This window comes from Myotis daubentonii, chromosome 3, assembly GCF_963259705.1.
Source record: "Myotis daubentonii chromosome 3, mMyoDau2.1, whole genome shotgun sequence".
In the NCBI taxonomy this organism is placed as follows: Eukaryota; Metazoa; Chordata; class Mammalia; order Chiroptera; family Vespertilionidae; genus Myotis; species Myotis daubentonii.
The window spans coordinates 148,684,856-148,711,509 of NC_081842.1; the positions used below are offsets into that span (position 1 = coordinate 148,684,856).

A 26,654-nucleotide genomic window follows, 5' to 3' on the forward strand; every position below is an offset into this window, starting at 1 on the left:
TCATTAATGTTTCTCTCTCTCTCTCTTCCTCTCACTTCCTCTGAAATCAATAAAAATATATTAAAAAAAGAATAATTTCAAAACCCGGTAAAGACACTTCAAAGAAAGAAAATTGTAGGCCAGTATCCCTGATGAACATAGATACTGAAATCCTCAACAAAATATCAGCAAACTGGATTCAACAATACATTAAAAGTGAGATTTATTTCAAGGATGCAAGTATGGTACGATATTTGCAAATCAATAAATGTGATACACCATGTAAACAAACTGAATGATAAAATTCACATGATCATATCAATAGATGCAGAAAAAGCATTTGAAAAATCCAGGACCCATTTATGATAAAAACTCTCAGCAAGGTGGGAATAGAAGGATCATACCTCAACATAATAAAGTCTGTATATGGCAAACCCACAGCTAACATCATACTCAGTAGGCAAAAACTATAAGCATTTCCCTTAAGATCAGGAACAAGACAGGGATGTCTGCTTTCACCATTCTTATTCAACATAGTACTGGAAGTCCTAGCCATCACAGTCAAACAAGAAAAAGAATTATAAGGCATCCAAATTGGAAAGCAAGAAGTAAAACACGCATTGTTCGCAGATGACATGATATTGTATATAGAAAACCCTAAAGACTCCACCAAAAAAACAACTAGATCTAATGAATGAATTTGACAAAGTAGCAGGATATAAAATATTCAGAAATTGGAACCATTTTATACACTAAGTAGAGGCCTGGTGCACGGATTTGTGCACTGGTGGGATCCCTTGGCCTGGCCTGCAGGGATTGGGCCGAAACCAGCTTTCCGACATCCCCCGAGGGGTCCTGGATTGTGAGAGGGTGCAATCCAGGCTGAGGGACCCCACTGGCGCATGATCTGGGCTGGGGAGGGACTGCGAGAGGGCTCCGGGGCGTGTCCGGCCTATCTCGCCCAGTCCTGATCGGTGCTGATTGAGGCTGGCTGGCCGGGGAGGGACCATGGCAGATTGGCTTGCTGGGGAGGGGCTGCAGGAGGGCTCCCGGGAGGGCTTCAGGGTGTATCCGGCCCATCTTGCCCAGGCCCGATCAGCCAAACCCCAGCATCAAGCTAACCTGCTGGTCAGAGCATCTGCCCCCTGGTGGTCAGTGCATGTCATAGTGACTGGTCAAACGGTCGGACACTTAGCATATTAGGCTTTTACTATATAGGATAATGAATTACCAGGAAGCGAAATTAAAAAAAACAATCTCATTTACTATTGCAACAACAAAAAAAGATACCTGGGAATAAATTTAACCCAGAAGGTAAAACACCTGAACTCAGAAAATTATATGACCCTAAAGAAAGAAATTGAGGAAGATATAAGTAAATGGAAGCATATACTGTATTCATGGATAGGAAAAATTAACATCATTAAATGTCCATACTTCCCAAAGCAATCTATAGATTCAGTGCATTTCCTATTTAAAATACCAATGGCATGTCTCAAATGTCTAGAATAAATATTCCAAAAATTTATATGGAACCCCAAAAGACTCTGAATAGCCTCAGCAATCTTGAGGTATCACACTACCTGATATCAAACTAAACTACAAGGCTGTAGTAATCAAAACAGCATAGTATTGGTACAAGAGCAGACATACAGATCAATGGAACAGAATAGAGAGCATAGAAATAAACCCACACCTTTATGATCAATTAATATTTGACAAAGAATGCAAGAACATTCAATGGGATAAAGTCAGTTACTTCAAAAAATTATGATGGGAAAATTAGATAACATGCAAAAATATGAAACTAGGCCACCAACTTACAGCATACACAAGAATAAACTCATAACGGGTAAAAAAAAAGTTGTGAAACCATAAATATCCTAGAAGAAAAAATAGGCAGTAAAATTTCAGACATTTCTTGTAGCAATATTTTTTCTGATATATCTCCTCAGGCAAGGGAAACAAAAAATAAACAAATGGGACTACATCAAACTGAAAAGCTTTTGTGCAGCAAAAGAAACCAAGAAAATGAAAAGACATCCCACTGAATGGGAGAATGTATTTGCCAATGATGCATCTGATAAGGGGCTAATTTCCAAAACATATAATGAACTTACTGGTATACAACTCAACACTGAAAAAAAAAGTGATTTGCCCGGCTGGCATTGCTCAGTGGTTGAGTATTGACTTATGAACCAGGAGGTCATGGTTTGATTCCAGGTCAAGGCACATGCCAGGATTGCAGGGTCAATCCCAAATGTAGGGCATGCAGGAGGCAGCCAATCAATGATTCTCATCATTGATGTTTCTATCTCTCCCTCTCCCTTCCTCTCTGAAATCAGTAAAAATATATTTAAAAACAAAAACCCCAAACGATCCAATTTAAAAAATGGGCAAAGGGCTTGAATAGACACTTCTCCAAAGAGGATGTACAGATGGCCAATAGAAATATGAAAAGATGCTCTATGTCACTAATCATCAGAGAAATGCAAATTAAAATCACTGTAAGATATCACCTCACAAATGCTAGAATGGCTATCATCAACAAACAAGTGCTGGTGAGGATTTGAAGAAAAGGGCACCCTCATGCACTGTAGATGGGAATGCAGACAGGTGTAGCCATAGTGGAAAACAGTATGGAATTGTCTCAAAAATTAAAAATGGATCTGCCTTTTGACCCAGAGTTTTTACTTCTTGGAATATATCTGAAGGAACTGGAAACACTAATTCAAAAGAACATATGCATCCCTATATTTATTGCAGTGTTATTTACAACTAGAGGCCCGGTGCACAAAAATTTGTGCACTCAGGGGGAAGGGGGGGTCCCTCAGCCTGGCCTGTGCCCTCTAGCAGTCTAGGACCCCTCGGGAGATAAGGACCTGCTGGCTTAGGCCTGCTCCCGGGTGGCAGAGGGCAGGCCCAATCCCTAGGTGCAGCCTCTGGTCGGGCTCAGAGCAGGGCCGATTGGGGGGTTGGGGCACCACCCCGTCACACTCAAGGCAGGGTCGATGGGGAGGTTGCGGCGCGACCCCCTGTCACACACAGAGCAGGGCCAATCCGGGGGTTGGGGCACTGCCCCCTGTCACACACAGAGCATTGCCCATCAGGGGGGGTTGGGGCTCCGTACCCTGTCATGCACAGAGCAGGGCCCATCAGGGGGTTGGGGAGCTCCCTCCTGTCACGCACAGAGCAGGGCCCATCAGGGGGTTGAGGAGCTCCCCCCTGTCACTCACAGAGTAGGTCCGATAGGGGAGTTGGGGCGCCGCCCTCTATCACCCACAGAGCAGGGTCAATCAGGGGATTGGGGTGCTGCCACTGTCACACTCAGGGCATGCCGGGAGCCGGTCCATCCTTGCTGTTTCAAGGGACCTGGCATATATGGCATACGGTTCTTAATATGTTTGCTCACCTTCTTGGCGCTGTGTTTTAACCAAGGTCACCTCTCCGAGAAAGGTTGAATCCCCAGGTAGGGATTTTCCCCTGAAGTTAGGGAGGGAATAAAACCCCTCAACTAAGTGCCAGGCGGGTAATTAATCACTTTAACTATGAACAATCATGCTTAAGCTACATAATCTTTACTCCCTGGAATGGAGATAAGAAATGCCCTAACCTTTGTAATAGAGATTGATAGGATTGAATCAACTGGTATAAATACAGATGTAACAAGACAGCAACACACACAACTTAGAAGTCAGAACTCAGAAGACAGAACCTACACAGAACCTACAGACAGAAGAACTTCGCTGGAGAGAACATGGCAAAAGATCCTGGACTGAACCTGACTACAGAAATATGGCAAGAGAACCTGACTAGAACCTGGTGACTGAACCTGGCTGGAGATCTCAGACAGAACCTGGCTGGAGAACCTAGCGAGGGAACATGGCTACTGAACCTGGCTGGAGAACCTAAAGAAAAAAGAGAACCTACAGAACCTGGCAATAGAACCAGGCAAGAGAACCCAACCATGCTGATCAACTGAACGCTGCCTCCGAGTCTTTCCCTCTTCGCCGACTCCATCCACACCTTTGGGGACCCCTGGACCCGCTGGGGCTGGACCCCGGCAAGGGCAGGGCTGATGGGGAGGTTATGGCTCTACCCCATCACACACAGAGCAGGGCCGATCAGGGGGTAGGGGCGCCTTCCCCTGTCATGAACAGAGCAGGGCGGATAGGGAGGTTGTGGCCCCACCCCTGTCACACACAGAGCAGGGCCGATCAGGGTGTTTGGGCGCTGTCCCCTGTCATGCTGATCCCGGTGCCGGGAGGCCTCTCGGCTCCGCTGATCCCTGTGCTGGGAGGCATATTACCCTTTTACTATATAGAATAGAGGCCTGGTGCATGGGTGGGGTTGGCTGGTTTGCCCTGAAGGGTGTCCTGGATCAGGGTGGGGGTCCCCACTGGGGTGCCTGGCCAGCCTTGGTGAGGGGATGATGGCTGTTTGCAGCTGGTCACACACCCTTCAGGGTGGAGGTATCCACTGGGTGCCTGGCCAGTCTGGGTGAGGGGCTGAGGGCTGTTTTCAGGCTGGGGGTGACTGAACTCCCAAACGCTCCTTTTTTCCTTTTTTTTTTTTTTATTCTGGGCCAGGTTTAGCTTGATGCTTGGCTCCAGCTCTTAGGCCTCCGCCCCTGAAAGTAGGTTTCTGGCCTTTGCATACAATGTTGCGAATCTGCTGGCTGAAGTTCGGCGGTATTTGTTACAATGTTTGAAACTGCAGGCTCAGAGGCCTGCAGCCGCAGTTGGGGAACGTTGGTTTCCTCTCACTGAGGCAAGCAAGCCTCATGGTAGTTTCAAGCTGCCTGGCTGCCGGCCGCCATCTTGGCTGACAGTTAATTTGCATATCTCGCTGATTATCCAATGAAAAGGGTAGCGGTTGTACGCCAATTACCATGTTTCTCTTTTATTAGTGTAGATAGGCAAGATCTGGAAGCAGCCCAAGTGCCATTAGTAGATGAGTGGATAAAAAAGCTGTGGTACATTTACACAATGTAATACTACTTGGCCATAAAAAAGAAGGAAATCTTTCCTTTTGCGGAGAGCATAGATGGACCTGAAGATTATTATGCTAAATAAAACGAGCCAGTCAGAGAAAGAGAAATACCATATGATCTTACATGTGGAATCTAATGAACAAAATTAACTTACGTACAACAGCAATAAAAAACCCCCCACAGAGGCATGGATACAAGGAACAAAATGATAGCTGTCAGAGGGGAGGGGGCTTGCCTGGCTGGATGAAAAGGTAAAGGAGATGAAGGGATAAGCAACACACACTCACAAAATACATAGACACCGGCAACAGTGTGATGATAGCCAGAGGGAAACGGGGGTGAGGTGGGCAAAGTGGGGATAATTGGGGATGGATAGAGACTTTGCTTTGGGCAATGGGCACATGATGCAGTGTGCAGATGATGTTTTGTTGAGTTGTACACTTGAAACTGGTATGGTTTTGTGAACCAGTGTCACCCCAATACAGTTTTAAAAAATTTAAAAAATAATAAAAGATGGGCAAAGGACTTGAATAGTCATTATTCCGAAGTAGATAAACAGATGGCCAATTAAATAAGTGCATAAAAAGATGCTCTTCCTGGCTGGAGTGGCTCAGTTGGTTGGGCATCATCCATTGCACCAAAAAGTTGCTGATTTGATTCATGTTGCCGGCTCGATCCTTGGTAGGGGGTGTGAAGGAGGCAGCCAATTGATATTTCCATCTGACATTGATGTTTCTTTCTCTCCCTCTCCCTTCCTTTCTCTCTAAAGATCAATATAAAAGTTTTAAGGAAATTAAGGAAAAAAATGAATCACATTTAAAAAAAGATGCTCAGCATCCTTGATCATTATGGAAATGTAAATTAAAACTATAGTGGGAAATAAAAAACTAGTGAGATACCACCCCACACCCATTGGGATGACTTCTATCACATAAACAGAAAATAAAAGGTGTTGCTGATGATGTGGAGAAATAGGAACCCTCGTGCACTGTTGCTAGGAATGAAAAATGGCAAGGCTGCTATGGGAACGCATATGGCAGTTCTTCAAAAAATTAAAAATAGAATTACCATATTATCCTGCTATTCCACTTCTGGGTATATACTCCTAAAAAAGTGAAATAAAGATTCAAAAAGATATTTGTATACCCATATTCATAGCAGCATTATTCATTTTAGGTCAAACTTGGGAGCAGCTAAAGTGTCCTTTAATGGATAAATGAATAGGCAAAATGTAGTATATGAACACAATGAAATACATTATATTTACAACAAATACAAGACAGTCTTAAAAAGGAAGGAAATTCTGACATAGGTATAAAATGGATGAACCTTGGGGACCTTTTTTAAAAGTGATAAGCCAGTCACAGTATGGTTCCACTTATATGAGAAACTTAGTGTTGTTATAATCATAAACACAATATAATATGGTTGTCTGGGTCTAAGGAAAGGAGAATGGGGTTTTATTGGTTCATGGGGAGAGTTTCAGTTTTATAAAATGAAAAGTACTATGGACATGCTGGTGATAATGGCTGTATAACTTTATGAATATTTAATACTACTGAACTGTACATTTAAAAATACTTAAAATGAAAAACTTCATGTTTATATATTTTATCTCAATTAGAAATTACTCTAAGATTTTATATATAATAGGTTTTTATTTTTTGAGGGAGAATTTGATTTCTTTATTGATTAAGGTATTACATATGTGTCCTTATCCCCCCATTGCCCTCCCACTCATGCCCTCACCCCCCCTGGAGAATTTAATTTTTAAAAGCAGCTATAGGTTATAGGGCCTGATCTTATTAATATTTGGAGTTGTTAAACTTGATATTAACATTTTTGGTCAAGAGAAATACATAAAAATAATTTGTTGGGACTACTTTTTATGTTCTATAAGTTTCTAAAAAATGATTTTACACTTAACAGTAAAATTGTAAGAAGTATATCTCATTTGTCATTTCTTATTTTCTTAGTCTTTTCTTGTCTTTTATGACCTTGATATTTCTGAAGCGAGCTGATTAGTTATTTTGTAGAATGTCCTTCAGTTTGGGTTTGTTTGATGGTTTATCTTGATTACTGGAAAAGATACCACAGAAGCGACGTTCCCTCCTCAATATATCCTAACAAGGGTGCTTGATGTCAAATGATTATTGGTGATGTTAACTTTGATCAGTTGGCTCCGATGTTGCCCGCTAGGATTCTGTACTATAAACTTATTTTCCCCTTATATTGTTAAACTAGAGGCCCGGTGCACAAAAATTTGTGCACTCGGGGGGGGGGGGAAGGGAGTTCTTCACCCCAGCCTGTGCCCTCTCGCAGTCTGGGACCCCTCAGGGAATGACCACCTGCTGGCTTAGGCCCACTCCCCGGGGGATTGGGCCTAAGATGGCAATCAAGACATCCCACTGGCAGTCCGGCAGCCCTCGGGGGATGTCCACTTGCCAGCGGGGAGCAGGCCTAAACTGCAGTCAGACATCCTTAGTGCTGCTGAGGAGGCAGGAGAGGCTCCCACCACCACCGCTGTACTGGCAGCCATCAGCCTGGCTTGTGGCTGAGCAGAGCTCCTCCATGTGGGAGCTCACTGACCACCAGAGGGCAGCTCCTGCATTGAGCATCTGCCCCCTGGTGGTCAGTGTGTGTCATAGTGACCAGTCATTCCCAGTCCTTCTGCTGTTAGGGTCAGTTTGCATATTACCCTTTTGCTATATAGGATAGAGACCTGGTGCACGGGTGGGGGCCGGCTGGTTTGCCCTCAAGGGTGCCCCGGATCAGGATGGGGGTCCCGCTTGGGTGCCTGGCCAGCCTGGATGACGGGCTGATGGCTGTCTGCAGCTGGTCACACCCCCTTCAGGGTGGGGGTCCCCACTGGGGTGCCTGGCCAGGCTGGGTGAAGGGCTGAGGTCCGTTTTCAGGCTGGTGGGTGACTGAAGCTCCCAACCTCTCCTTTTTTTCTTTTTCTTTTTTATTCTGGGATTTATTTACCTTCTATGGCTGTCACTGGAGCTGAGAGCCGGCTTTAGCTCTGAGGCTTGGCTCCAGCTCTGAGACCTCGGCTGTTGAAAGCAGGTATCTGGGTTTGTTTGGCTTCTATAATTGAAACACTGTTGCAGCTCCAGCTCTGAGGCCTGCTGGCTGAAAGCAGGTTTCTGGGGTTTGTTTAGCTTCTATAATTGCAACATTGTTTCTTAGAGTGCAGCTCAGAGGCAGGCGGCAGCAGGCGGGGAACCTTGGCTTCCTCCATCACTGGAGCAAGCAAGCCTCCTGTTCACTTCAGCTGCCTGGCTGCCGGCCGCCACCTTGGTTGGCAGTTAATTTGCATATTGCCCTGATTAGCCAATGGGAAGCATGTCGGAGGTACGGTTAATTACCATGTTTGTCTATTCTTAGATATTTTTGGACAGTTGCTTTGAAACTAGCTTAAGGTTTTATTCACTAATTTTAGAATTCATTGATTTTTTTTGCCTGTGGCAGTTACTGGTGTGGAGTGCTAATGGTGATTTTTGTATTTGCCTCATTCCTTATATATTTATTAATTGGAATTCTTTTGTTAGATAGAGTTGTCCCCTTTCCCCCATTATAAATATGTTAGTTAATTTTAATATAGTCATGTGCCAGATAACCATGTTTTTGGTCACTAACAGACCAAATTTATGAAGGTGATCCCATCTATACCAATAAAATCCTGGGTGGTTCTCGCGCCCTTGCGCGTGATGTCGTTACAAGATGGCTGCCACAAGTGGAGGTGGGGCCCAGTGGCCGCTCTGCACGGTGAGGCCTTGGGGGTCCTGTGGCTCCCTGTGGCACGGAGGAGGCCAGTCTCTGCATCTCTGCTGCCTCGCGCAGAGGAGGCGGATGCCGGCGGCAGCGGAGGAGGTGGGTAGCGGCAGGGTAGGGCAGTTGGGGGTGATCAGGCCGTCAGGGGAGGGCAGTTGGGGGCGATCAGGCCATCAGGGGAGGGCAGTTGGGGGTGATCGGGCTGGCAGGGGAGGACAGTTGGGGGTGATCAGGCTGGCAGGGGAGCAGTTAGGCGTCAATCAGGCTGGCAGGGGAGCGGTTAGGGAGTGATCAGGCAGGCAGGCAGGCAGGCGAGCGGTTATGAGCCAGTGGTCCCGGATTGTGAGAGGGAGTCCCAGATTGGAGAGGGTGCAGGCTGGGCTGAGGGACACCCCGACGGGCTTCTAGTAAGATTATACTGGGGCCGAAAATTTTCTATCTAGTGATGTTGTAGCCGTGGTAACATCATTGTACAGTGCGTCACCCATGTGTTTGTGTTGATGCTGATGTAAACAAATCTGTACTGCAGGTCTTATAAAAGTATAGCACATACAATCATGTACATTGCATAGTACTTGATAATGATAGTAAACAACTATGTTACTGGTTTATATATTTGCTTTACTATTATTTTAGAATGCATGCTTTCTATTTATAAAAAAGAAAACATGCCACGTTATGCCTCATACATACACCTGTGCAACAGCCTCATACATCTTTTGTTTACTGCATCTCTTTTTTTTTTTATTGCTTAAAGTATTACAAAGGGTATTACATATGTGTCTTTTTACTGCGTCTCTTTATTGTGTCATTTTCTCTTGTGCTTGATTTAATTGTGTGCTGTTTTGTTCTTCATGGTTCCTGAGCTTTTTTTTTTTTTTTTTTAATCATACAAGTCCTTTGGTTGATCCCCTACCTTCCCTCTGAGGTTTGATGGTCTGATTGATGGTTCTCTGTCTCTGGATATGTTTTTGTTCATCAGTTTAATGTTGCTCATTCTGAGCTTTTTAAAAAAATATATTTTTTTATTGATTCCAGAAAGGAAGGGAGAGGGAGAGAGGGATAGAAGCATCAGTGATGAGAGAGAATCATTGATCGGCTGCCTCCTGCATGCCCCACACTGGGGATCGAGCCCGCAACCTGGGCTTGTGCCCTTGGCTGGAATCGAACCTGGACCCTTCAGTCTGTAGGCCAATGCCAACCACTGAGCAAAATAGGCTAGGGCCTGAGATTTTTGCACAAAGATGAATTTGTGTAACAATGCATTGTATCCCTGTCATTAAGTTTTTCTTTTTGGTTAAGATCTCTTTGGTTGAACTCTACAGATGTATTTGAATTTGAGGGGGGCGGATGGGTAGTTCTTTTGTATAAGTTCAGTGCTGAATTGGAACTGTACACTTAGTTCTCTGTTTGTTGCCTTATATATTTTACTTTTTAAAGCAGTGATTTTCCACCTGTGTGTCACAAAAAATTTTAAAACATGTAATACCTGACTATTTAGTCGGGGGTACTGACCTCTTTTCCCTTAGATTGTCGAATGAAAAAAATTGCAACAGTCGCCGTAACCAGTTTGGCTCAGTGGATAGAGCGTCGGCCTGCGGACTGAAGGGTCCCGGGTTCGATTCTGATCAAGGGCATGTACCTTGGTTGTGGGCACATCTCCAGTGGGGAGTGTGCAGGAGGCGGCTGATCGATGTTTCTCTCTCATCGATGTTTCTAACTCTCTATCTCTCTCCCTTCCTCTCTGTAAAAAATCAATAAAATATATATTTAAAAAAAAAATTGCAACAGTCAACACAACAGTAGCTATCTGGTGTGAATGTTCTACCTTGAGCTATAAATATATAGGTCATATAATAGAGTTGCTTTTATTGGTCATGTGGCATAATAAGGTTGTGTCTGATTGGTTAATTCTTGGTACCAGAAATCCTTATATACAAGTATAGACACCTGATTTTTTAAAAAGTTACTTTGGAGGAAAAAGGGTAGATAATTACTATTATTTTTTGTAAGTCAAAATTATACCTTTTTTTTGGTCAGATCAGCAAGACATGTGTTTTTTTGGTATGTTGCAGAATTTTAGTAGTTTATGTGTACCATGAGATGAAAAGGATTGAAAATTGCTGTTCTAAAATTTACTTTTGTATGGTTCTTATTTCTCTTATTATTGAAGTAATTTTTTAAGAATTTATGTAACTATTTGAATGATTTTTCTCATTAAATATCTCAATTTATAATATAAGTTGGGGGAACCTAATGAAATTATATTTTGTGTTCATATATAGTGTTAAACTTTATAATTTAATAACTACTTTTGAATGAAAATACACCTTTTCTTTCTTCTTAGGCTTGAAAAGGAATACACTACAATAAAAACTAAAGAAATGGAAGAGCAAGTTGAAATTAAAGTAAGCATCTCAGGACTTTTAAAAGTACAGCACATACATTGATGGAAGTCAGTTATTTGGCAAGAGATGTTAGGTTATGTTAATATATTTTTAATTACTTATAGCACATTTAGCAATGATGTTTGTATTTATTTATTGATAAACTTATTTTCTGTCCCACTAATTGTAGTTAAAAGTAGATGTTTCAAAAAGCAGAATAATGTGACCAGGGTGGTTTTCATTCTAGTGTAAAAGAGAGCAACTCTTCCCTTTTACTAGATATGTTGGTGGGTCATCAGGAGAAAATACTTCTATGGGTAAGATAATTATTCCATTTAAGGATATTTTAAAGTTGCAGAGAAGACAATCCACAGTATGCTGACACTAACAGCACTATAGCCTAAGGTAGACTAAATAGAACAAATCATTGCACTAGAACTAATTATGGCTGCTTTAGAAATGCAGGAAGCTTTGGCTAATTCAATTTTTTCATCACTAAGGAAATGTTACACTTTTGAACTACTCTCCAGAGAAACAGGTAGATTTTCAGTTTAAAGAACATATAAATTTCTATATGTACCTTAAAATTCTTATTGTACCCCCTGTAAGGCCAGACATTTTTAGGTTGAGGATCTTTGTCATTGTTTGAGCTGAGAGTTAAGGCAAGTTTTATTGGCTTTTATGCTGATACATTAGGATGGGGATGATTAGTAGGAGGATGAGTTAGTGAAGGAACTCAGTGACTGGCTGATCCAATTTCTTATCTCTCAATACTCCCCCCGCCCACCCTGCAAAGAAACAAGATAAAACAGTATTTCTTGAGTGATTCCACTTTTAAAAAAACCCTCTGGGTTTGGGTGTGTCTGCCTGATTTTTTTATTTGGATCTGGCAGGGCATTAGATGACCTCCTTATTCACAGTTAATCAGCCATGTATCAGTTCAGCCTCGGTAGTACCACTGTAGTACTCACACCCTACATGTCCTTTATACAAGGGAATGGGTTCTTTTAGTATTTCTTCTTGCCATGATCCTCCTCAAAAAGCCTCCTGGGAGACAATCTCCCCTATTTTTCTATGTGACCTCTCTTATCAACTTTGACTCCCTTCTCTAGATGGTTTATTTCCATTTTGCCCCTTATTCTTATTAATTGGAAATAGATACTTCTACATGTTTAAGACAGAGAGACAGACAGACAGAAAGATCCCTGTGGATGTTTTTTCCATCCTTTTTAAAATTCTATCATCCAACTGCTACTCTACCATTTGCTTTTCTTTTAGGTACCATGAGTAAGGGTAAAATTAATTATACCCTCTACTTCAACCTACTGAAAGTAAAAAGTACGTCATCCTGATGAGTGGGGAAAGAGTATGGGTTATCGCATACCAGGAATATTCGGAACTACAAATCAAGAATCTGAGGATGGGGAAGCCATCCTGTTCATTTCATCATGCTATGTTATTGTGGGAAACAATAATCTCAGGTCTATGAACAATTCTTGCTCTTGAAGTTTTTTCCAAAATTAAGTCCCATGAATGTAGAAATAACAAAAGACCTTTCAAAAAGGTAACTGCAGATTTTAGCCTATATTTGCAGTTTTTTTCAAATTTTGTTTTTTGGGGGAAGTTATAGTTCAGTTACCTCACAAAATACTTTTGCTTGCCAGCTCCATGTGTCTTAGGCAAAAACAGATGGCATAAAGTTATTTATCAGAAGAGAATCTGGGAAAAAAAAGAAAATTAAAAATATTAGTGGGACATATCAGGTAAATAAAGTATGCTGATCTCAAAGGTAGTCTTTTCCTTTTATAAAACCTTGTTTACACAGAGTTCTTTCTTACTCTTATACCATATCCATCTCTTTTTTCACTCTTCATGTTCCCCTACCCCGCCACCAAACGACAAAGCCAAACAATTTTTGTGTGACTGAACTTTTTTCACTTAAAATTTGGTATGTCTGGCTTTGACTTGGACCTGGCAACTCATGTCAGTCATAATCAGATGACCACCTTGTTTATTGGATCAGTCATGATCAAATGATCACCTTATTTACAATTAATTAGCCATGTATTATATGAACCTTTCTGTAAAATGAGATATGCCACTTTCTTACTCTCTCCCCTTCTCCTTGAGGTTCCTTTTCCGAGGGAATGAGTTCTGTTAAACTAGTACTTTCTTATCTTGGTTCTCCTCAAAAGCCTTCAGGGACATAGTCTTATACTGTTCTCTACACAAGCACATAGAATGATCATCAAGTTATTTGATGCTTTAATATGGAAGCAGAAACGAACAGCCTTTGATATTATGCAGTATTTTTAAGGTTTCCATTCTCTTTACTTTAATTAAAATTCTAAGACCTTTGGGTTGGTGACCTTTTATTCTAAGAATTATATCTGTTGGTCACCTTCCTGGTCAAGATGTAATTTTTAAGTATTTTTACCCCTTCTCTGAGAAAGTGTTTGATATATATGTATATATTTAGGAAGATTTTTATAATAATGCTTTCATATGGAGAATCTCACATTTTACTGTGTGAAATTTTTGTTAATGGAAACATCTTTATCAGTATCTTTTTCTAATCTGTTGATGTTCCACCTGAAAGGAAGGAGGTACAAATTTAAAATTATAGCTTATATTAGGGTAACCCACAAATCTTTAAAAAAGAAACACCTTGCCTGGCCATTGTGGCTCAGTGGTTGAGTGTTAACCTATGAACCAGGAGGTCATGGATCGACTCCCTGTCAGGGCACATGCCTAGGTAGCGGGCTTGATTCCCAGTAGGGGGCATGCAGGAGGCAGCCATCAATGATTCTCTCATCATTGATGTTTCTATCCCTCTCTCTTCCCTCTCTCTGAAATTAATAAAGAAAAAAAGAAAAAGCTTTGTCTTCTACTTAAGATAAACATATGAACTCTAGTACTTATATTTAAGTTTGTTCTTTGCAAATGGGAGGTATTAGAAATCCTGACTTATTTTTAATCAGAAATTAACATTTTTTAAATTTTAAAAATTAATAGTCCATATATGTTGAAAAACAGAGAATAATATAAAAACACTTGTGCATCTACTGCCTGACATAAAAAAGAAGTCATGACAAATATCTAAGTCATTCAGTAATTATTTTCAGCAATGTGAGGTATTCGTATTGACAGTTACATTTATTCAACATTTAATATATGAGAGGTCATCTACATGCATTATCTCCATTCATTCTTAGCATAGTATTTTGAAAGGTTTCTTATTCCCATCTTTTCATGAAGAAACTAAGCACCAGAGAGCTCAAATAATATGATAGTGGCCACATTGCTCGAAAATGGTAAAAGTCAAGAATTTGAACTCTGATTTGGTTTTTTAAGGCCCATATAGGTTCTTCAGTGTATACACTGTGATGCTTTCCAAGAGAGACTTTAATGTGTAGGTAATGTAAGAAGGATTTGGGTGCTCATTTTACGAACTTCTTATTAAAAAACTAATGTCTGAATAATAATATATAGTGGGGGTGCAGTAGCATAATTTATTTAATGTCATTCATTCAACATATTTATAGTGCCAACTTACATGTTCAAGCTCTGTTCTAGGCACTTGAGATGTGTTCATGAAACAAACCAATTCCTGCCCTCATGGAGTTTACATTTTAGTACAGAAATCAGACAGTAAACAGAAAAGTAAAATGTATAGTATTTTAGATAATGATAAGTGTTAAATAGGAGAACAAAATACCTTAAGGTATGAAAAACAAAATAGTAGTGTTTAAATTGAAAACTGGGAGAAATTTAAAGGTAAAGCTGACAGATTGAATGTAGAGATATGAGAGGGACAGGAATTAAGCATTTTGGCCTGAGCAATTAGAAAAATGGAGTTCCCATTACCTGAGATGGTGAAGACTGCAGGAGAATCTGGTTTGGGAAGAAATACCAGGAACCTAATTTTGCATATTTTTTAAAAATATATATTTTATTGATTTTTTACAGAGAGGAAGGGAGAGGGATAGTTAGAAACATCGATGAGAGAGATACATCAATCAGCTGCCTCCTGCACACTCCCCACTGGGGTTGTGCCCGCAACCAAGGTACATGCCCTTGCCCGGAATCGAATCTGGGACCCCTCAGTCTGCAAGCCGATGCTCTATCCACTGAGCCAAACCGGTTAGGGCTGATTTTGCATATTTTAAAAGTATGAGATGCCCAGGAGATGTTTGAATAGCCCCTTGAATATTCAGATTTAGAGTTGAGAGGACAAACTCAATCTATATATATAAAAGCCTAATATGCTAAGTGTCCAGCTGAGTGGTCAACTGGCCAGTCACTATGATGTGCACTGACCACCAGGGGGCAGATGCTCTGGTAGGTTAGCTTGCTGCTGGGGCTTGGCCAATTGGGACTGGGCGAGATGGGGCCAGACACACCCTGGAGCCCTCCCACAGTCCCTCCCCTGATTGGTCCCTATTGGGACTGGGCGAGATGGCCCTGATTGGCCCCTATTGCTGGCCAGGCAGAGGGACCCCACCCATGCACGAATTTCATTCACTGGGCCTCTAGTATAAATACAAATTGGGCAGTTATTGATATGATAATGCCATGAGAGTGAATGAGATTACTTGGGAATCTCATTATCACTAAGCAAAGGTTATACTTTTTAACTACTTTCCAGAGAAACAGGTACACTTTCAATTTAAAGGGTGTATACATTCCTATACATACCTTAAAATTTGTATTTTGCCCAGCTGACGTGGCTCAGTGGTGAGCGTCAACCTATGAACCAGGGGTCACGGTTTAATTCCTAGTCAGGGCATATGCCCAGGTTGCAGGCTCAATCTCCAGTGGGGGGCGTGCAGGAGGCAGCCAATCAATGATTCTCTCTCATCGATGTTTCTATCTCTCCCTCTTATTCTCTGAAATCAATAAAAAATGTATTTTTTAAAAATTTGTATTTGTACCCTGGGTAAGGCCAGAAATTCTTAAATAGATAAAATAGAGAAGAGAGTTCAAGAATTGAGCCTTAGAGTAAGCCAACATTTAAAATTAGGAAGATGAGGCTAAAGCAGCAAAACAGAACTGCAGGGAGACAGAGTGCCTAGAAGCCAGAAGAAAAGAGTAAAAGGTAGTTATGTTGGTTTTTTTGTATTTCTTTTTTTAATGTAGAAATAAACACATTTTTTATTAAGTACATTATTATGGTAATAAATAGGAAAAATTGATGTATGAATAACAAGATAATTGCTGGTGTTGGGAGGGTATGGGTAGGAGACTTAACTTGGTCTGTTAACATTAATCCACAATAACAGGAGAGAAAGGAAAACGTATGCACAAAAACAGGTAAAATGTAAGATGTGGTTGTGGGAGTTTGTGAGTTTTCTTCTGACTGCTATAATGTTTTCAGTGAAATACTAAGCAAGATTATCAAATGATAGTGGGTTAGAGATTTGCTGTTTTTTTATGTAAATAAACATGTAAATACATATTTATTGCTGGGATACATTAAGAGTCCAAATGAATTTAGTGATTGTTAATTTTAAATAAGCAACATGTTTATGTTTCTCTTTGGTCATATTTTCCAGCATAGATGCAGACACCAAGTTGTCAGTATGTTGACCCAGAGTAGTGGTTTCATCAGACAAGTATACTAACTACTAAGAAAGAGATAGGAAAGGGAGGATAAAAGCAAGGGAAAGTCTATAGTGATTGGAAATTAAACTTTGGAAAGAGAGAAGAGAGGACATCAGTGAGTGAGGAGCAATGAAAAGTTGATGGGATCACAGGATTCTCCCTATGAGAAGGAGGATTGTTGAACTGGGTTATGTCATAAAATAAGTATGTTGGAAAGAATAGATGATTCAAGAGTGGGTTCTTCGAATCCAAGATTTTCCTATTTTGGGACGTTTCTCACTTTTTTCATTATTTATATATACTTATAGTTAGCATGTTGCATATAAAGTTTTGGTACCTTGAATTTCCATAGCCAGTTGTAAAAAGTAGAATTATAGGATATTAATATTTTTAAGATGTTTGATATACACTACCTGAATTTCCTTAAAAATATTTCCAGAGTATATCCTTCTTGGCAGTGAGTTTCCATTTCACAAATATGTTGCCAACATTAGGTATTTCGTTCTTGCTCTCACTCTCAAGTCTGATTTTTTTTTTCTAATTTGGTAGGTCAAAAGACTTTAAAAAAATTTTTTTTAAGTGTACATGTCTATTGATATTTCTCTGTGTTTTTTACTTAAAAGTTAGAAAACACTCTTAGTTTCAGAAAATGTGATTAAAAAGAAAGATGCTCAAAAATTTGTGAGAAATCAGGCATTTTAGACGCTAACTTTCCTATGTATTAGCAACAAACATTTAAAAAATATCTGTGAAGAAGTTTCATGTAAACTAAAAATAAATGCATATCTAGGACTAACTTAAATGAAAAATAGGATAGAACCTAAGAAATAAACTCTGAAAAACTTTGCATACAGGTGTTTTAAAAAGATGAATAAAAGATAGACAAAAATAACTACAAGCTGAATAAACACATTAATTTCCCCACAAAATACACATTAACAAACCCAGTCAAATTTAATTCCATGCAGTATTCCAGAGAAGTAAACAATCTAAAGAATAATTGTAAAAGACAAAATAAAAAATATTCATGCCTAACTTTAAAAATATGAGCAATGCTCATCACTAACCAAGTGTTTGATATATATGTTAAGCACTATGCTATCTTATTTAATTCTTCCAGTATTGTAGGGGTTATTACTCTAATTTTCTAGATGAGGAAATGGAGAGTCTAAGACAATAAATGACATGCACAGGTGTTAATTGTAGAGTGAGAATTTGAATTTAACTCTGCCTAACTTCAAAACCTAGTCTCTGTACTAATTTAGAACACTAATAGTTGAGGTTTGGGGGACCAAAATACTGTGATAACTAATCCAAAAAAAGACAAACTCCGAAATTTAATAGGTAATCCTGAAGTAGTTTTTACTAATTGATAAAGTCTATTATAGTTATCAGTTCATGTTGAAGTGGATATAACACAAATGAGGAATTAGTGATTTACTTAAAAAGTGGTATTAAGACATTTCGGTAGATCTTTGGTGGAAAATCTTAAATTTTTATTTATAGCAGAATTTCAGAAGATTTAAAGGGGATGGGAAAGGAAATCCAGGTGAATGTTTTTAAAATTTTTATTATTTTTAACATTATTGTAACATTAACTCTATTCACTCAACTGTCTGGTTGAACTTAACTTTCTAAGTCTTTTAGGATAAACAAAATGTTATAATTTTATATTGATGAACATTTTGAGAATCACATTAGTTGTTTTGGCTTCCTAGACTTTAACAGCATTTAATTATTGCTTATTTGTGTAGACCCTCCATGCTATTTTGTAGTCTGAGATCACACTTTTCAAATCATCTAAATATGTTTTAGTAAATAGAAGAAAATTTAATTTGCATAGTATCTTTGTAATAACTATTAAGATTTATTTTTAAAAATCTTTATTGTTGAAAGTATTACACATGTCCCCTTTTTCTCTCCCATTGACCCCTCATAGCCCACCCCATCCCCCATCTCAGGCCTCCACCACCTTACTGTCTGTGTCCATGGGATATGTATATATCCATACAAGTTCTTTGGTTGATTTCTCCCTACCTCCCCCTACCTTCCCTCTGAGATCCAACAGTCTGTTCCAGGCTACTGTGTCTCTGGATCTAATTTGTCCAACACTTTAATTTGTTCATTAGATTCCACATATGAGTAAGATGATGTGATACTTGCCTTTCTCTGACTGGCTTATTTTGCTTAGCGTAGTACTCTGCAGGTTCCTCCATGCTGTCTCAAAGGGTAAGAGATCCTTATTTTTTCACTGCTACATAGTAATCCATGGCGTAAATGTACCACAGCTTTTTTTTTTTTAATCATCACCTGAGGATATTTTTCCATTGATTTTTAGAGAGTTGAAGAGAGAGGGAAAGACAGAGAAACATCGATGTGAGAGAGACACATTGATTGGTTGCCTTCTGCATTCACCCTGACTAGGGCCCGGGCGGGGAGGAGCCTGCAACCATGGTACGTGCCCTTGACCGGAATCGAACCTAGTACCCTTCACTCCACAGGCTGATGCTCTATCCACCAAGCCAACCACAGCTTTTTCGTCCACTCATCTACTAATGGGCACTTGGGCTGTTTCCTGATTTTAGGCATTATAAATTGTGCTGCTATGAACATGGGGGTGCATACATTCTTTCTGATTGGTGTTTTGGACTTCTTAGGATATATTCCTAGAAATGGAATCACTGGGTTGAATGGCAGTTCCATATTTAATTTTTTGAGGAAACTCCATTCTGTTTTCCATAGTGGCTGCATCAGTCTGTATTTCCACCAGCAGTGTAGTAGCATTCCCTTTTCTCCATATCCTCTCCAGCACTTGTCATTTGTTGATTTATTGATGATAGCCATTCTGACAGGTGTGAGGTGATACCTTATTGTCATTTTGATTTGCATCTCCCTGATCAGTGATTTTGAGCACTTTTTCATATATTTTTTTTGCCATCTTTATGTCCTCTTCTGAGAAGTGTCTATTTAGGTCCTTTGCCCATTTTTTAAATTGGATTGTTTGTCTTCCTTTGTTAAGTTGTATGAGTTCCTTATATATTTTGTATATTAACCCTTAACAGATGAATCATTGCCAAATATGTTCTCCCATACAGTGGTGTGGGGGGGGTCCCTTTTTATTTTGTTGGTGGTTTTTTTTGCTGTGCAGAAGTTTTTTATTTTGATGTAGTCCCATTTGTTTATTTTCTCCTAAGTTTCCTTTGCCCTAGGAGATGTACCCAAAACATGTTGCTACGAAAGATGTCTTGAGATTTTGCTGCCTATGGTTTCTTCTAGAATTTTGATGGTTTCATGACTTACATTTAAGTCTTTTATCCATTTTGAGTTTATTGTGTATGGTATAAGTTGGTGGTCTAGTTTCATTTTTTGGAATGTACCTGTACCGTTGATTGAAGATTGAAGAGGCTGTCTTTACTCCATTGTATGTTTTTGCTTCCTTTGTCAAATATTAATTGAGCATAATGGCTTAGATCGATTTCTGGCATCTCTGTTCCATTGCTCTGTATGCTGTTATTGTGCCGGTACCAGGCTGTTTTGATTGCAGTGGCTTTGTAGTATAACTTGATATCTGGTATTGTGATCCCTCTAACTTCGTTCTTTTTCAAGATTGCTGTGTCTATTTGGGGTCTTTTTTGGTTCCATATAGATTTTTGGAGTATGTGTTCTAGATCTGTGAAATGCTGTTGGTAATTTAATAGGGATTGCATTGAATCTATAGATTGCCTTGGGTAGTATGAACATTTTAATGGTGTTAAGTCTACCAATCCATGAACAGGGTATATTCTTCCACTTGTTTATATCTTCCTCTATCTCTTTTTTCAATGTCATATAGTTTTCTGAGTACAAGTCTTTTGCCTCCTTAGTTAAGTTTATCCCTAGGTATCTTAATTTTTTTGTTGCTATGGTAAATGGGATTGTTTGTGTAGTTTCTCTTTCTGATAATTCATTATTAGTATACTAGAGGCCCAGTGCACAAATTTGTGCATGGGTGGGGTCCGGCTAGCCCAGCCCCAATCAGTGCCGCGGGCGATTGGCTGGCGGACCCCACCCCCGATTGGGGTTGGAGTGCCGATTGGGGATGGAGCTGGCCATGGGAAGGGGCTGTGAGTGGTCGGCCGGCCTGCCTGCCCCACCCCTAAATGGGGTGGGAGGTGCTGATCAGGGGCCAGTGACCTGGGGGAGGGGCCATGGGTGGTTGGCCGGCCGGCCCTGCCCCTGATTGGGGTTGGGGGGGCCGATCTGGGGTGGGTCTGGGTGGTGGGGGAGGGGCTGCAGGAGGTTGGCTGACCAGCCCCACCCCCTATTGGGGTGGAGGGGTGTGATCCGGGGTGGGCCAGCTGTGGGGAGCGGCTGCCAGCCTATTGTGGTGGGGTAGGCTGATCAGGGGAGGGGCTGGCTGGGGGGAAGGGAGGGGCAATTTGGCCAGCCAGCCAGCTCTTGATCAGGGTGGGATAGTCCCATCAGGGGCAGGCCAGCAGCGGGGATGGGCCGAGAGGTTGGCTGGCCGGCCCCACCCCCTGATCGGGTGGTTCGCTGGTCACAGTGGGCATCATAGCTACCAAATGTTGCGGTCGTTATAGCCATTATGGTCACTGGCTTTTTATATATAGAGATAAAAATATCATTGATTTCTGGGTGTTAATTTTGTATCCTGCTGCATTGCCAAATTCCTTTATTAAATTTAGTAGTTTTTTGGTGGAGTCTTTAGGATTTTCTTTGTACAGTATCATGTCATATCTGAATGAGTTTTACTTCCTCCTTTCCAATTTGCATGCTTTTTATTTCTTCTTCTTGTCTGATTGCTGTGGTTAGGACTTCCAGTACTTTGTTGAATAAGAGTAGTGAAAGTGGACATTCCTGTCTTGTTCCTATTTTTAGAGGAAATGGTTTTAGTTTTTGCCCATTGAGTATTATGTTGACTGTAGGTTTGTCATATATGACCTTTATTATGTTGAGGTATGCTCCCGCTATTCCCACTTTGCTGAGAGTTTTTATAAAGAATGGATGTTGGATTTTGTTGAATGCTTTTTCTATGTCAATTGATATGATAATGTAATTTTTGTCTTTCAATTTGTTTATGTGATGTGTCACGTTTATTGATTTGCAAATATTGTACCAGCTTGCATCCCTGGAATAAATCCCAGTTGGTCATGGTGTATGATCTTTTTAATATATTGTAGGATCCGATTTGCTAATATTTTGTTGAGGATTTTAGCATCTGTGTTCATCAGGGACATTGGCCTATAATTCTCTTTCTTTGTAGTGTCTTTATTTGGTTTTGGAATTAGGATATTGCTGTTCCTTCCTCTTGGATATTTTAGAATAGTTTGAGGACGATAGGTGTTAGTTCTTTGAATGTTCGGTAAAACTCCCCTGTGAAGCTGTCTGGACCAGGGTTTTGTTTGCTCTGAGTTTTTATTTTATTTTATTTTATTTTATTTTATTTTATTTTATTTTATTTTATTTTATTTTATTTTATTACTGCTTCAGTTTCATCAATTGTTATTGGTCTACTTAGGTTTTCTGATTATTCTTATTCAGTTTTAGAAGATTATATTTTTTAGGTTAAGATGTATTTGTTCTAATCTGTAGTCTACTTTATATGATACAGTAATTCATAGAGAGTTTTTTTATTTTTTTGATCTGAGACTTAATGTTAAATTTTTATATTTACTGACAAAATATTAGATTGAATTGACAGAAGAAATTTCTGAGGAAGACATTTTTTAGCAGGAATTTAGAGGAAGAGCAGGGTTGGAAGATGGCTGGATTGAGTTGTGGAGTAAATTGATACAAAAAGGTAAGAGGAGTTTTGAGAGTAGAGTGATGACAAAATGGAGGGATAACAGTGGATTCTAAAATGAAGGAATAATTTATATAGGGGATTAATATGAAATTATATTGGTTGATATGTGCAAAAAGATTTCTTTTAACATAGAGTATTTTAGATTTAATACTTTATGGTAATAACTTGGCAGGGTGGGGAGTCAGGCATTGAACAATTAGGTGAAGATTTTTAAAAATCTGGTTTTACTCTTTGAACTATGTGAAAGATGCTAATAATTCGAACTTTTAGTGTTCTTACATTTAAAACACCTCATGATGGAGAACATCTCATTCTTTATCTTTTCAAAATGTAAGGAATTCTGCAACTTGGCATATATATGCATTATAATTTGAGACTTGTCTAGTTCCAAACAGTTTAATACTTATCCTGTGAGCATGCATTTTGCAGATTTCTTATTTTTTAAAAATTTGATAGACATTGGAATATTGTTCATGTAGATAGGCTTTGTAGGAGATAAATTAGTTAGAATCATTTCTATCTAATGCATATGTTAAGACATAAGAAAATACACATTGATTAAGAGTCACTATGACAGGTACAGAAAACAAAGGGGTTATTTCTGTATGTATTGTAGAATATATTTAAAATTCAACCACAGCTGAAATGATAAAGGTGGTCATTTTCTTTGCCAGGTATTTCTTACTCTGATTCTTTAAGAATTTGACCGATAATAATATAACCATTCCTTAGATTCTTTTCTTATTTATAAAATGTGATATATTTTTAAGGACTATGATTTAGGTATTTTTTTTCCCTCTCAGGAATGCTTGCAACCAAACCATTTTTTTGTTTGTTTGTATTTTTCTTTCTTTTTTCAGAGGTTACGCACAGAAAATAGGCTTTTAAAACAACGCATTGAAACATTAGAAAAAGTAAGTAAATGACTACTTATGTAAGCTTCTGTTAAATACACAGTTTTTTCCTGTCTATTTTATATAAAGAAATCTAGTTTATATGTCTCCAAAGTTGTGGTATTAACTGCTTAGCTTGCCTGGCTAACTACTTAATTAATTAACTTGTCATTAGTAAAAATTGATCACTACTAGCTCTTAAACTTTAAAGTTTTAAGTAAGATATAGCAATACTTGTTTTCTTTAATCTATAATCTCTAAAATGTATGTTCTTTTGAGGTAACTTAATTTAGAATCTACTCTGTATAATATTTTCAAATATTGCTTTGACTTTCTAGCCATATATTAAATGTGGCAATGACTCATGTAAGGCCTAGCTAGGATTGCTTTAAGTTTAGTCAAGATGACTGACTGATTTCTTATTTAAAAATTCACCGTGATTTTCAACACTGGGGAATTGTGCTTAAACTTTTGGTTCTTAAAATTATTTTGATACCATTTTTGTTACCTATTCCTCTTTGTTTCATATAAAATAACTGGGCAAATGTGGACATATTGCATTCTTTTTTATATTATGCTTTTGATATATCTTTTGTAGTCTTGTTTCTGATGCTATAAGAATGTATTGAATACTAAAAGTATAGTGTAGGAGTTTTGGTTTATTTTAAGAAAAACATCTGAATTTACAAAGTCTTTGATATTTTGGGGGTTTTGTGTTTGTTTTTGACTAAAGGTGAGAGAAAGTAGGTTTAAAAGTACTTTTTATGATATTGCCAATTATCTTTAAAACTTCCCTGCTAATCTATGGATCAATATTCAAGAAAGCAATAAATAAAAAAATGGATAGTTTGCATTTTTGTCTTTTGTTTGAAAGTATTAATGGTTTTATATCAAAAAGTGCTGCACAAGGACCAGGATGCTAATTACATGCCTATTTTTGTGTGTGATAATTGCAGGTTCGCTATATTAAGTCAAAAGTAGTTTTCCTGTATTTTCTTCATCTTATTAGAGTTGCTTTGATGACAATTCTCCTTTTTTGGTGATTCTGCAAAAAGATTGAGCTTAATTGTTTTTGTTTAAATTATATCCTTTTTTTTTTTTCAAAAAATACTCAGTTTTATAGTAAAATATATATATCATCTTAGTGGTCTTTTATCCTTGAAGTGAGATATTTTCACAGAGAAAGCATTTTTATTTTATTGAACCTTCACAATGATAAAGGTGCTGTTAGAAAGTGTTAAGCTTGGATTTTGATTCTAAAAGCTAAGTACCTTTTTTATTGACTTAGATGGCCTATGTGTGTCCACTTAGAATTCTGTAAATACGTATGTATCAAATTCTGCAACCAACAAGTTTAATCAGTTATTGCTAGGGTGTGTTACCTTGAGCTCATTAATTTCACTTGTGATATTTTTCTTGCTTTGCGTCTTTGGAAGTTGGGCTTGCACAAACTGCTGTCACACTTTGTAAGTGGAATTGCTTACTCAAATTCCTTCTCCTTTTCATATAAGTGGTTTGACAATGTGACTAACTCTAAAAATAAAGATTTAAAAGTATGCTTTAAAGGGAAGATATTTGCTTGTTCCAAATAATGAAAAACCTCTTGGAATTTGTGTTTAGTCTCTTCTAGTACATGACTTTCTGCAGCCTATTCTTTAATATATTTTTATAAGGTTTAAGAATAAAAACACATTCAGTAAAAATAGCTTTAAAATCTTCATGTTTATTTTAATTTCATGAAAAGTAGGTGGAATTTGGGTATGCTTGTTTCTTCTTATTCCTAATTTTATCACCTTTATTTTATTTCTTTCTCTTACATTTCTATCTGAATTTTTCCTTTTGTAGGAAAGTGCTTCCTTGGCAGATAGATTGATACAGGTATAGTTTCTTATTACTTTTTTTTTTTTTAGCATTTTCTCTAACTTTTAAGGAAAGTCCTAAATATAGAAATTTGTATTTTAATGCATGCAATTTTACATGCATTTCCCACCCAAAATAATATTTTAGGTGGTACATAGGGGTGTAAGCTTATTCTTTATAACAGGGTGTTATCTTGGTTTATTAAAATAAGCACCATTTTGCACGTTTTAAAGCTAACCTTCTTTTAAAGTATTACAAAATGGCAATCAGTGGATTCTGTGAAATTAACTACTTATTCATTGACATTTTGTCCTGCATGTACAATTCAATAATAATGCATGAATTGAATTTTTATTGACTGAAACAAGAATTGTTCTTAAGATTGTCAGATGAATTTTTCATTTAGTTCCCCAAAATTTGCTGGAGCAATAATGAGCTGCTGGCTAACAATTGCTTAGGCTGTTCTGTTCTCTGAGGTGATTTAAAAAAACTATGTCAAAGTAAATAACTAAACCTCCCAAAGACAGTCTTTCTTGACTCTATCCTAAATTGCTTTATACACACAAAAATTATGTCCTAAGGGACAAGTGACAAGAGCCCAGGAGGCTGAGGAAAACTACCTCATAAAACGGGAACTGGCCACCATCAAACAGCAGAGTGATGAGGCCAGTGCTAAGCTGGAGCAGGCTGAGAATACCATCAGGAAGCTCCAGCACCAGCCGCAATGGGTAAGGAGTCCAGTGGTACTTTTTCTCACCTTTCTCATTTCCTTTCCTTTAAATCCTTTTTAAAAGCACAGCTTTTGTGCTCTTGTTAAAATAATTTTATTTTTTATTTCAGTTAAATTCTGAGTCAGTTTTATGTTCTGTAATAGTGTCTTATTGTGGCCTAAAGTTTCCTCATTCTAACATTTTTTTTTCTGTCTACACAGTTTTGTTTATAATAGGTACTATTTTCTTTATGTTTTCAGTCATAGAAAATAAGTGATGTATGTCAGACCTTTTTTTCAAGTTTTATAAATCTGTTTCATAATAGATATTTTGCCATAGTTAATTTTAAAATCATAACTTCAGCTAGTCTTTGTTAAAAGTGCAGATGAAATATTATCCAATGTAGAATACATGTAATTATCTCATTTAAAGCTTTGATAATGTGGTGATTTATGTCTTATGAAATACCATAGTCTTACCTTCTTATACCAAAATATTAAGTTATGGGTTAAGGTATATGCTTACATTTTTTTCAAAAGTAGAGAAGTTGTCAAAACGAAAAAGAAAGAACTTATAAAAATAATGTTAACTTATTTAGACTACTGAACAGCCACTGATTGTACAGCTATCCTCAGGTGTCTTTTG

The 26,654-nt window shown here is 38.5% G+C and overlaps 1 protein-coding gene across 8 annotated transcripts in view; it reads left to right on the top strand.

The window, feature by feature from the left end:
* Nucleotides 1-26,654, top strand: part of EVI5 (ecotropic viral integration site 5) — a 176,310-nt gene that overhangs the window by 30,102 nt on the left and 119,554 nt on the right. For 5 of the 8 annotated variants that reach the window (XM_059688827.1, XM_059688830.1, XM_059688831.1 and 2 more), the window contains 4 exons: nucleotides 11,097-11,157; nucleotides 23,407-23,460; nucleotides 25,285-25,317; nucleotides 25,881-26,027. In XM_059688827.1, the coding sequence (XP_059544810.1) occupies nucleotides 11,097-11,157; nucleotides 23,407-23,460; nucleotides 25,285-25,317; nucleotides 25,881-26,027 (295 nt within the window). The remainder of the gene's footprint in view (nucleotides 1-11,096; nucleotides 11,158-23,406; nucleotides 23,461-25,284; nucleotides 25,318-25,880; nucleotides 26,028-26,654) is intronic. The other 3 variants (XM_059688832.1, XM_059688833.1, XM_059688834.1) reach the window with 3 other exon arrangements.